The sequence below is a fragment of the Anguilla anguilla genome, chromosome 2 (assembly GCF_013347855.1).
Source record: "Anguilla anguilla isolate fAngAng1 chromosome 2, fAngAng1.pri, whole genome shotgun sequence".
Classification (NCBI taxonomy): domain Eukaryota; kingdom Metazoa; phylum Chordata; class Actinopteri; order Anguilliformes; family Anguillidae; genus Anguilla; species Anguilla anguilla.
Window position 1 is genome coordinate 18636245 of NC_049202.1, and position 12266 is coordinate 18648510.

The 12266-nt window shown below is 40.2% G+C and overlaps 1 protein-coding gene across 3 annotated transcripts; it reads left to right on the forward strand.

Annotated features, from left to right (window-relative positions):
- The first annotated feature begins 1977 nt into the window (after window positions 1-1977).
- On the forward strand, window positions 1978-9574 carry LOC118219927 (zinc-binding protein A33-like). 3 transcript variants are annotated; one of them, XM_035403421.1, is made up of 6 exons: window positions 1978-2453; window positions 2754-2849; window positions 3398-3631; window positions 3906-3928; window positions 4015-4133; window positions 4542-5161. In XM_035403421.1, exons 1-6 carry the CDS (start codon window positions 2046-2048, stop codon window positions 5090-5092), a joined length of 1431 nt encoding a protein of 476 aa, XP_035259312.1. In that variant the 5' UTR covers window positions 1978-2045; the 3' UTR covers window positions 5093-5161. The 3 variants fall into 3 exon arrangements, 2 of the variants coding, with proteins under 2 accessions (XP_035259312.1, XP_035259313.1); XM_035403422.1 differs by having other exon boundaries at window positions 3401-3631; XR_004763887.1 differs by lacking the exons at window positions 1978-2453; window positions 2754-2849; window positions 4015-4133; window positions 4542-5161 and adding exons at window positions 8996-9114; window positions 9560-9574 and having other exon boundaries at window positions 3608-3631.
- Window positions 9575-12266: the final 2692 nt, after the last annotated feature.

Here is a 12266-nt window from a genome sequence, read left to right on the forward strand (position 1 = left end):
TAGTAAAACTAGAAATCAGCAGGAAGAAAGTAAAGCGAGACTGGAAAGAAGGGGGGAAACCACGAAAACCCGGAACCACCCGAATAGTGAAATCACAAGTACAGGGGAGTGAAGCAGCTCAGGGAACACAGACACAGAGACAGTACTGGGGAGACAAGTGACCGGGAAATACAGACTACAACATTGATTTGATTATCATTATGTCTTTTCCCCATATCAGTCTGCAGTGCACACATAATCACTAATAATCACATAGAGGTGTATTGATGCTGCATTGGTTTTTTTATTGGAGCATGCGTGTGTGTGTGCGTGTGTGCTTGTGTGTGTGTGAGTCACATGGCTAATTGTTACAGCCTTGCCCTGCTCACATGTAGTTTCTGATACCATTCCTAGTCTGTTCTTAAACTGGCAGATCTCCAGGAACAGGGTTGTGAATCATTGGTCTATTGCTTTACATTGACTGATAACTAAAGAAAGTTTTTTTGAATTATTTGATTTTAGCTACATTTTTATACGGCCTTGAATGACAGCCAAAGACTGTTCTTGCTCTGCTATTGGAAACATTTTACTGTGGTGTGATCTATGAGTGAACTAGCTTCGGTACATCATGAAAATTAACTAACTGAGCCAGGACATTCGGTGGGAACACAAACCAGCATACACACTAACCTTCCAGGGATGGTTTTGCCAGCTGCTGTGAACTCAATTCACCATTCGTGCAACCAGTACCAGATTGTCTTTGGGTGTTCACATGCACACTTCTCTTTGACCGTTGAATGTCCTGATCTTAATCCAAAGCAAAGGGACTATCGGGGCAAGACTAGTAATATTACCTTTGCAGGGTCAGAGGCCAAATCCCTCATCCCCCGTCAAAGTCAACTCCCAGAGGGACAAGGGACTGATGTGCAAGATTTTGCCTTAATAATAATAATAATAATAATAACAACAACAACAACAACAACAACAACCACAACAACAACAACAACAACAACAACAACAACAACAACAACAACAATAATAATAATAATAATAATGAACATCTTGTTTAATTGGTCCAGTTGCAAACTTGTCTAGGTGACATACTGTATGGTATACTTAGCTGTAGTTGCCATAAAAATTTTTTAAAAGAAAAACATTCACAAAACTCAATTTGGGCTAATTGTGTAACTTATAAAAAGTACATTACTCAAAAAATAAGAATGTTCATTGCACCTGACTTATGGGATCTGAGCTGGACATCATTGCCTTATCTACAGAGTATGAGAACTGTTCATAAAGTTGTGGCAGTGCACTCTTACCTCCACCTGGGGGCGTGAAAGCACATTCCACAAATAACTTTACCACTTTACACATTAAAAATTTTAATATTTATTACTTATTTATTGTCATGATGAAGTACATGAGTGTAATTAACAGTAGTATTTTTTGCCCTATATATATTTTGTCACACGCCAGCGTGACACCCTTGGGAGGGAGATGCGGCAGTATTGGGGAACACTGTTGATTGCCACATGAAGAGAGAGAGAGAGAGAGGGCACCCCGCCAAACACAAAATAAAATAAATGTCATTTTCCCCGTTCCCCCTCATGGGTTCCTGGCAAAAGCAGTGAATTAAAACAACAAACTAAAATAACAAGTACAAAAGAAAGCAAAACAAAACAGAGCAGAAACTTTTCAGTCCCCCGCTTGTAGCTGGCCAGATTTTCACCTGACTAGCTCCTCCAACTTTTTAGTAGTGGTCCACTTTCTTGGTCTTTTGTTCAAATAAATAAAACTGAAAAAAAAATCATAATGCGCTCTCGGTGTGACCTCCCGGTCTCCGCCCCAAACTGCGGAGAGCAGCACACCTTTAAGCACATGGGCTGGTTAGCTAATGTAGCCAAGGTGCGTGTGCTCTCTCCACCAGCCAAAAAGCCTCTTCGGTGAACTGGATGTCACATTATTATTTCCTTATTCCTGCATAGGGTGTGTCTGGCTGAAAAGTGAAACGAAAGAAAAGTCTGCAGTTGCTTCTCAAGGAGACAGCCTATGACTCATTTTGTGAAATGGCGGCTAAAGCTTCATTTTTGGAAGAGGAGTTATGTTGTCCTGTGTGCTGCGAGATTTTCAAGGACCCTGTCCTCTTGGAGTGCAGTCACAGTTTCTGTAGAGTCTGTTTGCAGCAGTGGTGGGGGGAGAACAGTCCTCGGGAGTGTCCCATCTGCAGGAGCAAGGCCTCTTCAGGCCACTCTCCTGTAAACCTGGCTTTAAAAAACATTGTGGAGTCCTACTTAAAGCAGAAGACCGAATGTGAGGCTGCAGAGACAAGTGAAGACCAGTGTCCTCTTCACAGAAAGGAACTTCTGTTCTTCTGTGAGGATGATTTGCAGCCTCTCTGTATTGTGTGTCAGACTTCAAAGAAACACAGAAATCACCAGGTCTGTCCTATGGAAGAGGCTGTTCCGGATCTGAAGGTATTCTATTTCTATTTGTATTAGCATTAAAATATATGATTGCCTCAAATAAGTAATTTAATATTCATTTCAAAAGTTGCATTGAGCAAATCCTGACAGAGAGAACAAACAGGTATTTCCTGGTATTTTTGCTTGTAATGTATCAGGATTTTATCAGGATGCGTTTCACTTGCTGCCTTTGCTTACAATACAGCACAGCTCTCGATGTCGCAGAATGCCTAATTTAGTATTTGTTTCACATATCTACCCTGGATGACATTATGATTGGTGTCATCTTATGAAAATTCTGTTTCATTTCAGGATGGACTCATGACAGCATTAATTCATATTAAAGAAAAGTTAGAGATGTATACTGAAGTTACACAAAAGTGTGAAAAAACCATGAAACACATCAGGGTGAGTGAAACAGTTCAATACAATATCACTGTCACATCTCATGAAACTTGCAAAAGAATAATAGAGTATCATTTCTTAATTGTTTAATGTAGGACTGCAAGGTATGTGTTAGATGAATATACTATTTTTATGGTATATTAGTATAGTGATAATTTTATATCCAAAATCTGTGCATTTATACCAGTCCTGTGTATCATAACTTGTGGCATATGAGTTTCTTCAGAAAGGTATTTCATTTCTTTAAATTGAAATACCTATGTTAATTTTTCATAAATCGATAGAAAAATGATTCAATTGAATCATATTAAGTAGCTCGGTCTAGGAGTAGGGCTCATTACCACTTCCTCATATAAAATGGGCTAAAGCCCAGAGAGTTTCCCCTCAGTTTAAACTGTGATGATGTCATAGTCTGGGACATCCTCTGAAGCATTCTCTTCTGCTGAATGCTGGCTTGTAAACTCTCTCTCTCCAGGCTTGCAGAGGCCCTGCTGTTTAGATTGCATATTCAATCAAAAACTTTATTTATGTTTATAATTGTATTTCAATAGCAGAGTCAAGCCCAGCACACAGAGAACCAGATAAAGGCAGATTTTGAGAAGCTTCACCAATTTCTGCGAGCGGAAGAGGAGACCAGACTAGCTGCACTGAGGGAGGAAGAGGAGCAGAAGTGTCAGTTGATGAAGGAAAAGATAGAGAACTTCACACAAGTTATTACCACCCTTTCAGACAAAATCAAGGCTATTGACAAAAGCATAGAGGGTGAAGATGCTTTCTTCTTAAAGGTGACTATTTATTTATTCCTTGCATTATTCTTGGCAATGACTGGTTCATTTATATGGAGTTTGTCAATGAGAAGGAGAGTTAATGATACACCTACTAATATTATATACCCTTTTATGCATTTGTTCACAGACACACACACACACACTCACTCACACATACACCTTCATTAAAATATATCAACTGGTTTTGCTGTTTCAGTTGCAGATTATTCACATTACTGATTATGTGTTTCCCTTCATAATTAATCCCCCCATTGTGTTTTGTATTTCTCAGACCTATACGGATGCTAAGAGAAGGTAGGCAGACTCTCACCTGTCTTCTTCTTATCTGTCTAGCTGAATTCAAACTCCAAAGCCTGACTGTCTCCTGCTTGTCATTACAGAGCCCAGTGCACACTGCAGGATCCAGAGCTGCTCTCAGGGGCACTGATAGATGTGGCCAAACACCTGGGCAACCTGAAGTTCAGAGTCTGGGAGAAGATGCTGGAGATGGTGCAGTACAGTGAGTAGCCTACTGGGGATGAGGGGTAAAAAATGGTCACCATAGAATTATAAATAATATGGGAATTCAAAATGTCACAGTTCTTGCTCATATGTTGACAAACACTATATGCAAAGAGTGGTCTTTTATGGTTATAATATCTACATAACATCACATAATTCAGCATTTTATTTTTTTATTAGTTTTTTTACTTCTTTCTTTAAGGAATATGACACTGATCTAACTCCATGTCTTATGTTTTTGTTATTTTTTTCTTTTTATAATGCAGTAATGCATCAAAATATTAGATTTCATTCACATTTATAATTTAAACCATGTCCATTTATGCTTCTTTCCTTAAAAATGTATGAAGAATCTAAATATGAATGGTTCATGTCTTCCCTTCTGTCTTCCATCTTCATTGTTTAGCCCCTGTGATTCTGGATCCCAACACTATGTGCCCCCGGGTCTGTCTGTCAGATGATCTGACTTGTGTGAGGTTCTCTGAAGTTAAACAGCAGATTCCTGAAAACCCAGAGAGGTTTTCCTGTGGTGTAATGGTATTGGGCTCAGATGGTTTTACTTCAGGGAAACACAGCTGGGAGGTGGAGGTGGGGGAAAAACCTACCTGGACTATAGGAGTGGTGCAAGAGTCCATCAACAGAAAGGAGGTCATTTCATGCAACCCAGGGAGTGGATTCTGGGTCCTAGGGGTGAGGGATGGTGATGATTACATTGCATCTGGAGGAGCTGCCCTCAAACTGGAGAGAAAACCCCAGAGGATCAGAGTGGAGCTGGACTATGACAGGGGGGAGGTGTCCTTCTTTGACCCCAGTGACATGTCACACATTTACACTTTTAAAGGCACATTCACCGAAAAAATCTTCCCATATGTCAATCCCTACCAAAATGATGATGGCAGAAATGGTGGGGTCTTGCAGATCTGTCCATTGTCTGTAAGAGTAATGAAATCCCAGTAAATGTATCATTAATAGTAATGTTATCCCAGTGAGTGTATCATTGTTAGTGATGTTATCCCAGTGAATGCATTGTCTCAGTGATGGTGCCTGTAACTTATATGACCTAAAGTTTAGGTCCTAAACTATTAAAACTGTCGAAGACTGTTCTGGAGTGGATTGGATGGTGCTTTATAATCAACATTTATTCAACTAGTGGTCTATTCACACTCGCTGTGCCCTCTTTTACAACACATGCTCTTCATAGTTTCCTTGCATGTTGCTATTGCAGTGTTGGCCATAGTTTTAACTGTTCTGTGATTCTCTGTGTTATGTATCTTGATGATCTTGTTTGTATGTTTCTTGTATACACTTTGTGATGTTCTGTCGTGAATGGTTTTTATTTCTTTTAAGACCCGCAAACAAGTTGCCCCAGGGAGATAATCCAAACTTGATTTCTTTTGATTTGATTATCATTTTGTTTTATATGTCCCCTTATCAGTCTGCAGTGCACACATAATCTCTAATAATCACATTGAGGTTTAGATTATTTGCACTGCATTGTTGTCATGACTGAAATGTATGGTACCAGCAGATTCTTGGCATCATTCTGAAAATGATTAGTTATGGGATAATATTTAAACTGTACAGATATGAGAGGTGTTGGGTAAAATGCTACCGTTATGTTACGACCCCTGCCTCTGCTTGCCTGGGTAGTGCAGGTGGAGGAAGTTGCTTAATTACCTAATTGCCTGATTGCCTCCACCTGCCTGTGAGCCAACTTAAGCCCAGCAGTATGAGGCAAACAGAGATCTTCTTTCAGGTTTCTTTTGTGTGATTTGATTTGTGGTTTTGGGTTTGTAGTTTTTGTGAAGATTGTTTTGTTTGAACTTGCTGGGTTTTCCTTTTGTTTAGTTTGTTATTTATGCTAATAAATGTCTGGGTTTGTGTTTAAATCAATTTTTGGATTGTTGTTTTTGGGTACGTTGGACTTGTTGCGGCTTTTCAAGCCAGGCTGTAACACCGTAGTTTAGCCTCATACAGTTGAGGCCAAAAGTTTACATACAACTAGACTAAAGACATTCACAACTCCACACATTTCATGTTACCATACATTTCTTGTGTTAAATCAGTTACGGTATCTACTTTATTTCCATAAGAGGTAATTTAAAAATAATAGCCAAGACAGATTTATTTCAGCTTTTTTTATGTACTACATCAGATTTTCAGTGGGTCAAAAGATTACATATGCTTTGTTAGTATTTGGTGGGATTGCCTATTAATTGCTTAACTTAAATCAAATGCTTGGTAAACTTCTCACAATACTTTGCCAGAATTTTTGCCCATTCCTCCTGACAGAACTGGTGTAACTCAATCAGGTTTGTGGGCCTCCTTGCTCAGACATGCTTTTTCAGTTCAGTCCACAAATTTTCTATGGGATTCAGGTCAGGGCTTTGTGATGATCACTCCAATACTTTCACTTTGTCTTTAAGCCATTTTGTTACAACTTTGAAGGTATGCTTAGGATCATCAACCATCAATTTTTGTTTCATCTGACCAGAGAACACTCCTCCAAAAGGCTAGGTTTAAGTGCTGGCGATCACCTGGAAACGTCATTCTTGCTTTTTTATGCCAGTCTTGTGGTAGGGGCTTCGTCCTTGCATGACAGCCTTTCAAGCCACGGCGATGTAGGATTCTCTTAATGGTGGATGTAGATACCTTCGTACCTGATGCCTCCAGCTCCTTCACCAGTTCCTTTGTTGTTGTCTCGGGGTTCAGTTGAACCTTTCGGACCAAAGTTCGTTCAGCCCTGTGAGTTAATTTGTGCCTCCTTCCTGAAAAATGAAGTGTCTGTGTGGTCCCAAAATTTTATATTTTATATATTTGCATACAATTGTTTGTACAGATGCTCGTGGTACCTTCAGTTGTTTGGAAATTGCTGCTGAGGAGGAACCAGACTTGTGGAGGTCCACAATTTTTTCTCTGAAGTCTTGGCTGATTTGTTTGGATTTTCCCATGGTATCAATGGCAAAAAGGCAGTGGCTCTAAAGGTAGACCCTTAAATACAGCCACAGGTGCCAATTAACTCCCAATTAAGACAATTGGCCAATCAGAAGCTTCTAAAAAGGCATCACATAAATTGCTGGAATCTTCCAGACTGTTTAAAGAGACAGTCAACTTGGCGTATGTAAATGTTTGACAAACTGGAATTCTGATATAATGAATTAAAGCTGAAATAAATCTGTCTCTAATCGATTGTTTTAAAATGACCTTTGATGTGAACTAAATAAATTCCCTAACTGACTTGCCAAAAGAAATGTATGGAGACATGAAATGAGTTGTGAAAAACTGAGTTTGAATATGTTTAGCCTAGGTGTATGTAAAGTTTTGGCCTGAGCTGTAGATCAGCCCCTTTTGGGAGCATCAGGGGTTTATCTTTATTGAAGCATGCGTGTCTGTGCATGCAGGTGCATCTAAGAGGAACACATGAACTCACATTTAATTTTTACTTAACTTTACCACTTTACACATTAAACATTTTAATATGTATCATCATGAAAATAATGTTTCAATAGAAAAATGATTCAACTGAATCATATTAAGTACCTCGGACTAGGAGTAGGGCTCATTACCGCTTCCTCATATGAAAAGGGGTGAAGTACAGAGAGTTTCCCCTCAGTTTAAACTGTGATGATGTCATAGTCTGGGACATCCTCTGAAGCATTCTCTTCTGCTGAATGCTGACTTGTAAACTCTCTCTCTAGGCTCTTTAGATAGCATATTCAAGACCATGTTTGAGGGTGTTTCAAAGCTCAAATATCAGCAGGTGTTTATACTCTATTTGTACCATCAAATGCCCACTTCAGCCAAGCCGTCAGACTTTCGAGCATGGTTATATCTCCAGATCCTTTTCTACTTGATTGGGACCTGAATGCTGGCTGCAAAAGAAAATAAATCTTGGCATTGGACAAAATTAGTTTGCTGTGAGAAAGTTTGACAGGCACCTTTAAATGTTGATTTAATTGAGTAACATTTGTAATTTAGGCTTATTGATGAGTTATAACCCCAACAAGAATTTCATGAAGACAAAATAAAATTGTTTCATGAATTACATATATTATAGCCTGATAAATGCATTGGAATATAACAGAATATAACAGACATGCCAACTGAACTTACTATAATGCAATTACACAGTGTGGTTTACTCTTAATGTGCAGTCTTTTGTTCTCATGTATATTCTAGAAGAAACAACTGATACAGAAACATTATTTATGTCTATAATTGTATTTCAATGGCAGAATCAAGCCCAGCACGCAGAGAACCAGATAAAGGCAGATTTTGAGAAGCTTCACCAATTTCTACGAGACGAAGAGGAGACCAGACTAGCTGCACTGAGGGAGGAAGAGGAGCAGAAGTGTCAGTTGATGAAGGAAAAGATAGAGAACTTCACACAAGTTATTTCCACCCTTTCAGACACAATCAAGGCCATTGATACATCCATAGAGGGTGAAGATGCTTTCTTCTTAAAGGTGACTATTTATTTATTCCTTGGATTATTCTAGGCAATTACTGGTTCATTTATATGGAGTTTGTCAATGAGATGTAGAGTTAATTATACACCTACTTTTATGCGTTTGTTCACACACAAACGCACACACACGCACGCACTCACACACACACACACAAACACACACATACACCTTCATTCAAATATATCAACTGGTTCTGCTGTTTCAGTTGCAGATTATTCACATTACTGATTATTTGTTTCCCTTCATAATTAATCCCCCCATTGTGTTTTGTATTTCTCAGACCTATAAGGATGCTAAGAGAAGGTAGGCAGACTCTCACCTGTCTTCTTCTTATCTGAATTCAGCTGATATCAAACTCCAAAGCCTGACTGTCTCCTGCTTGTCATTACAGAGCCCAGTGCACACTGCAGGATCCAGAGCTGTTCTCAGGGGCACTGATAGATGTGGCCAAACACCTGGGCAACCTGAAGTTCAGAGTCTGGGAGAAGATGCTGGAGATGGTGCAGTACAGTGAGTAGCCTACTGGGGGAGAGGTGTAGAAATGGTCACCGTAGAATTATAAATAATATGGAAATTCCAAATGTCCCAATTCTTGCTCATATGTTGGCAAACACTATATGCAAAGAGTGGTCTTTTATGCTCATGATATCTATATAACGTCACAGAATTCAGCATTTTATTGATAAGCTTGTTTAGAGTTTGTTTAGAGTATCATTTACCTTTTATTAGTTTTTCTTATTTCACTAAGGAATATGACACTGATCTAACATGTCTTATGTTTTTGTTATATTTTTATTTTTTCTGTTATAATGCAGTAATGCATCAAAATATTCAATTTCATTCAGATTTGTAATTTAAACCTTGTCTATTTATGCTTCTTTCTATAATAATATATGAAGAATCTGAATCTAAATGGTTAATGTCTTCCCTTCTGTCTTCCATCTTTATTGTTTAGCCCCTGTGATTCTGGATCCCAACACTATGTGCCCCTGGGACTGTCTGTCAGATGATCTGACTTGTGTGAGGCTCTCTGAAGTTAAACAGCAGATTCCTGACAATCCAGAGAGGTTTTCCTGCACTGTAGTAGTATTGGGCTCAGAGGGTTTTACTTCAGGGAAACACAGCTGGGAGGTGGAGGTGGGGAACAAATCTGCCTGGACTATAGGAGTAGTGCAAGAGTCAATCAACAGAAAGGAGGCCATTTCATGCAACCCAAGGAGTGGATTCTGGGTCCTAGGGCTGAGGAACGGTGATTACATTGCAGCTGGTGCTGCTAACCTCAAACTGAAGAGGAAGCCCCAGAGGATCAGAGTGCAGCTGGACTATGACAGGGGGGAGGTGTCCTTCTTTGACTCCAGTGACATGTCACATATTTACACTTTTGAAGGCATATTCACCGAAAAAATCTTCCCATATATCAATCCCTACCAAAATGATGATGGCAGAAATGCTGGGGCCCTGCAGATCTGTCCATTGTCTGTAAGAGTGATGAAATCCCAGTAAGTGTGTCATTAATAATGATGCCATCTCAGTGAGCGTATCATTAATAGTGATGTCATCCCAGTGAGTGTATCATTATTAGTGACGTCATCCCAGTGAGTGCCTCATCTCAATGATGGTGTCTGTAACTGATGTGGCCTAAACTATTAAAACTGTTGAAGTGGATTGGATAAGGCTTTGTAGTCAACATTTGTTCATCTATTAATCTTCTGTCACACTTGCTGAAACCTCTATATGCAATCTACAGCACCAGCTCTCCATAGTTTCCTTGCATGTTGCTATTGCAGTGTTTGCAGTTCCATAGTTTATACTGTTCTGTCAGTTTGTGTGTTTTGTATCTTAATAATCTCGTTTGTATGTTTCTTGTATACACTTTATGGTGTTCTGTCATGAAGGGTTTTTATTTCCTTTATTTTCTGCAAACAAATTGTCATAAGGGAATCTAAAAAAATACAAATTTGATATCATTTGTTTTGATTATCATTATTTCTTTTCCCCATATCAGTCTGCAGTGCTCACATAATCACTAATAATCCTATAGAGGTTTAGATTATTTGCATTGCATTGTTGTAATGACTGAAATGTATGGTACCAGCACACTATTGGCAGCATTCCTAAAATTATTTGTTTTGGGACAATATTTAAACTGTACAGATATGAGAGGTGTTCGGTAAAATGCTACCACTTGGTTTAGCATTATAGATCAGCACCTTTTGGGAGCATCAGGTGTGCATCTTTATTGGGGCATGTGTGTGTGGGTGTGCGTGCATGCGTGCTTGTGTGTAGGTGTGTGTACTGTGAACTCTCTCAGCCAACGGGGGGTTGAGTGACGGAAGAACCAGCACGGTGAGGCAGAGGTAGTGTTTAACAGAAAAGGTCTTTAATAATTGTAATGAGTGGGGGTAGGAGTAGGGGGAGCCAAAAACAACTAAAAAGTCTTCCCGGTCGGGGTATCAGTGCTCCGCTCCAGGTCTTCACACCCTCTTCTGGAGAGAAACGAAAAAAGAAGTGGGTTAAGGGGGGGACAGGGCGTGGTCAGCCCGATCCGGGTCCGGTTCCGGTTCCTTGCTCCGGCTGCCGGCTGGTGATCCTCCGTTTCAAGCGAGTTGGCCCACGGCCGCTTACAGTCTCTTCCCGGGGTAGAGTCGTCCGGCGTGGCTACGACGGAAGCCCCAGCAACTCTCTCCTTCCTTGGGTTGTGCTGGTCTATATAAGCCTGCCTGCTCGTTAGTACAAGCAGCTTCAGGTGGGCGCCGGCAGCCAATCCAGCAAGCAGCTTCAGGTGTGTGGCAGAGTGGAAAATTCCACCTACCTTCCCTCTGCTGCAGCCCTGTCCATGGTGCTGCCGGTTGTCGCCTCAGTTGGTCTGCCGGGGGCTGTCCAGGGTCCTGAACGTCTCTAGACAGGGGTTTGCTAGGTACCGCCCACTCACCACTTTTCCCAGCGGCCGCCGGTGTCGATGGGCTCGGCCGTCCTGGTGGTCTCGTGGGGAGCACCGATAAGGGATCGGGGCGCCACAGTACGTGTGTGTGTTACATGGCTAATTGTTGCAGCCTTGCCCTGTTGTGATGCGGTTCCTGTTACCATTCTTAGTCTGCTCCTAAACAGGCAGATCTCCAGGAATAGGGTTGGGAATGATTGGTCTATTGCTTTACACTAACAAATAATTAAAGAAAGTTCCTTTTGAATTATTTGATTTTAGTAACATCTTTATATGCTCTTGAATGACAGCTGAAAATGTTTCCTGCACTGCTATTAGAAACATTTTACTTTGGTGCATACTGCAAATGAACTAACTGAGCCAGGATATTTGATGGGAAAAAATCCAGCATACACACTGACCTTCCAGGGATGGTTTTGCCAGCTGCTGTGAACCCAATTCCCCATCCATGCAACCAGTACCAGATTTGGGTCTTTGGGTATCCACATGCACACTTCTTCTTGACCAGTTAGTCACATGTCCTGATCTTAATCCAAAGCAAAGGGACTATCGGGGCAAGACTAGTAATATTACCTTTGCAGGGTCTGAGGCCAAATCCTTCATCCTCTGTCAAAGTCAACTCCCAGAGGGACTGATGTGCTGGATTTTGCCTTAATAATAATAATAATAATAATAATAATAATAATAATAATAATAATAATAATAATAAATGTATTGTTTT

Coding starts and splice junctions, on each gene's coding strand:
- LOC118219927 (XM_035403421.1), top strand. CDS start 2,046: ATGGCGGCTAAAGCTTCATTTTTGGAAGAGGAGTTATGTTGTCCTGTG. Junction 3,632..3,905: donor AAGATGCTTTCTTCTTAAAG/GTGACTATTTAT, acceptor TGTATTTCTCAG/ACCTATACGGATGCTAAGAG. Junction 3,929..4,014: donor TATACGGATGCTAAGAGAAG/GTAGGCAGACTC, acceptor TTGTCATTACAG/AGCCCAGTGCACACTGCAGG.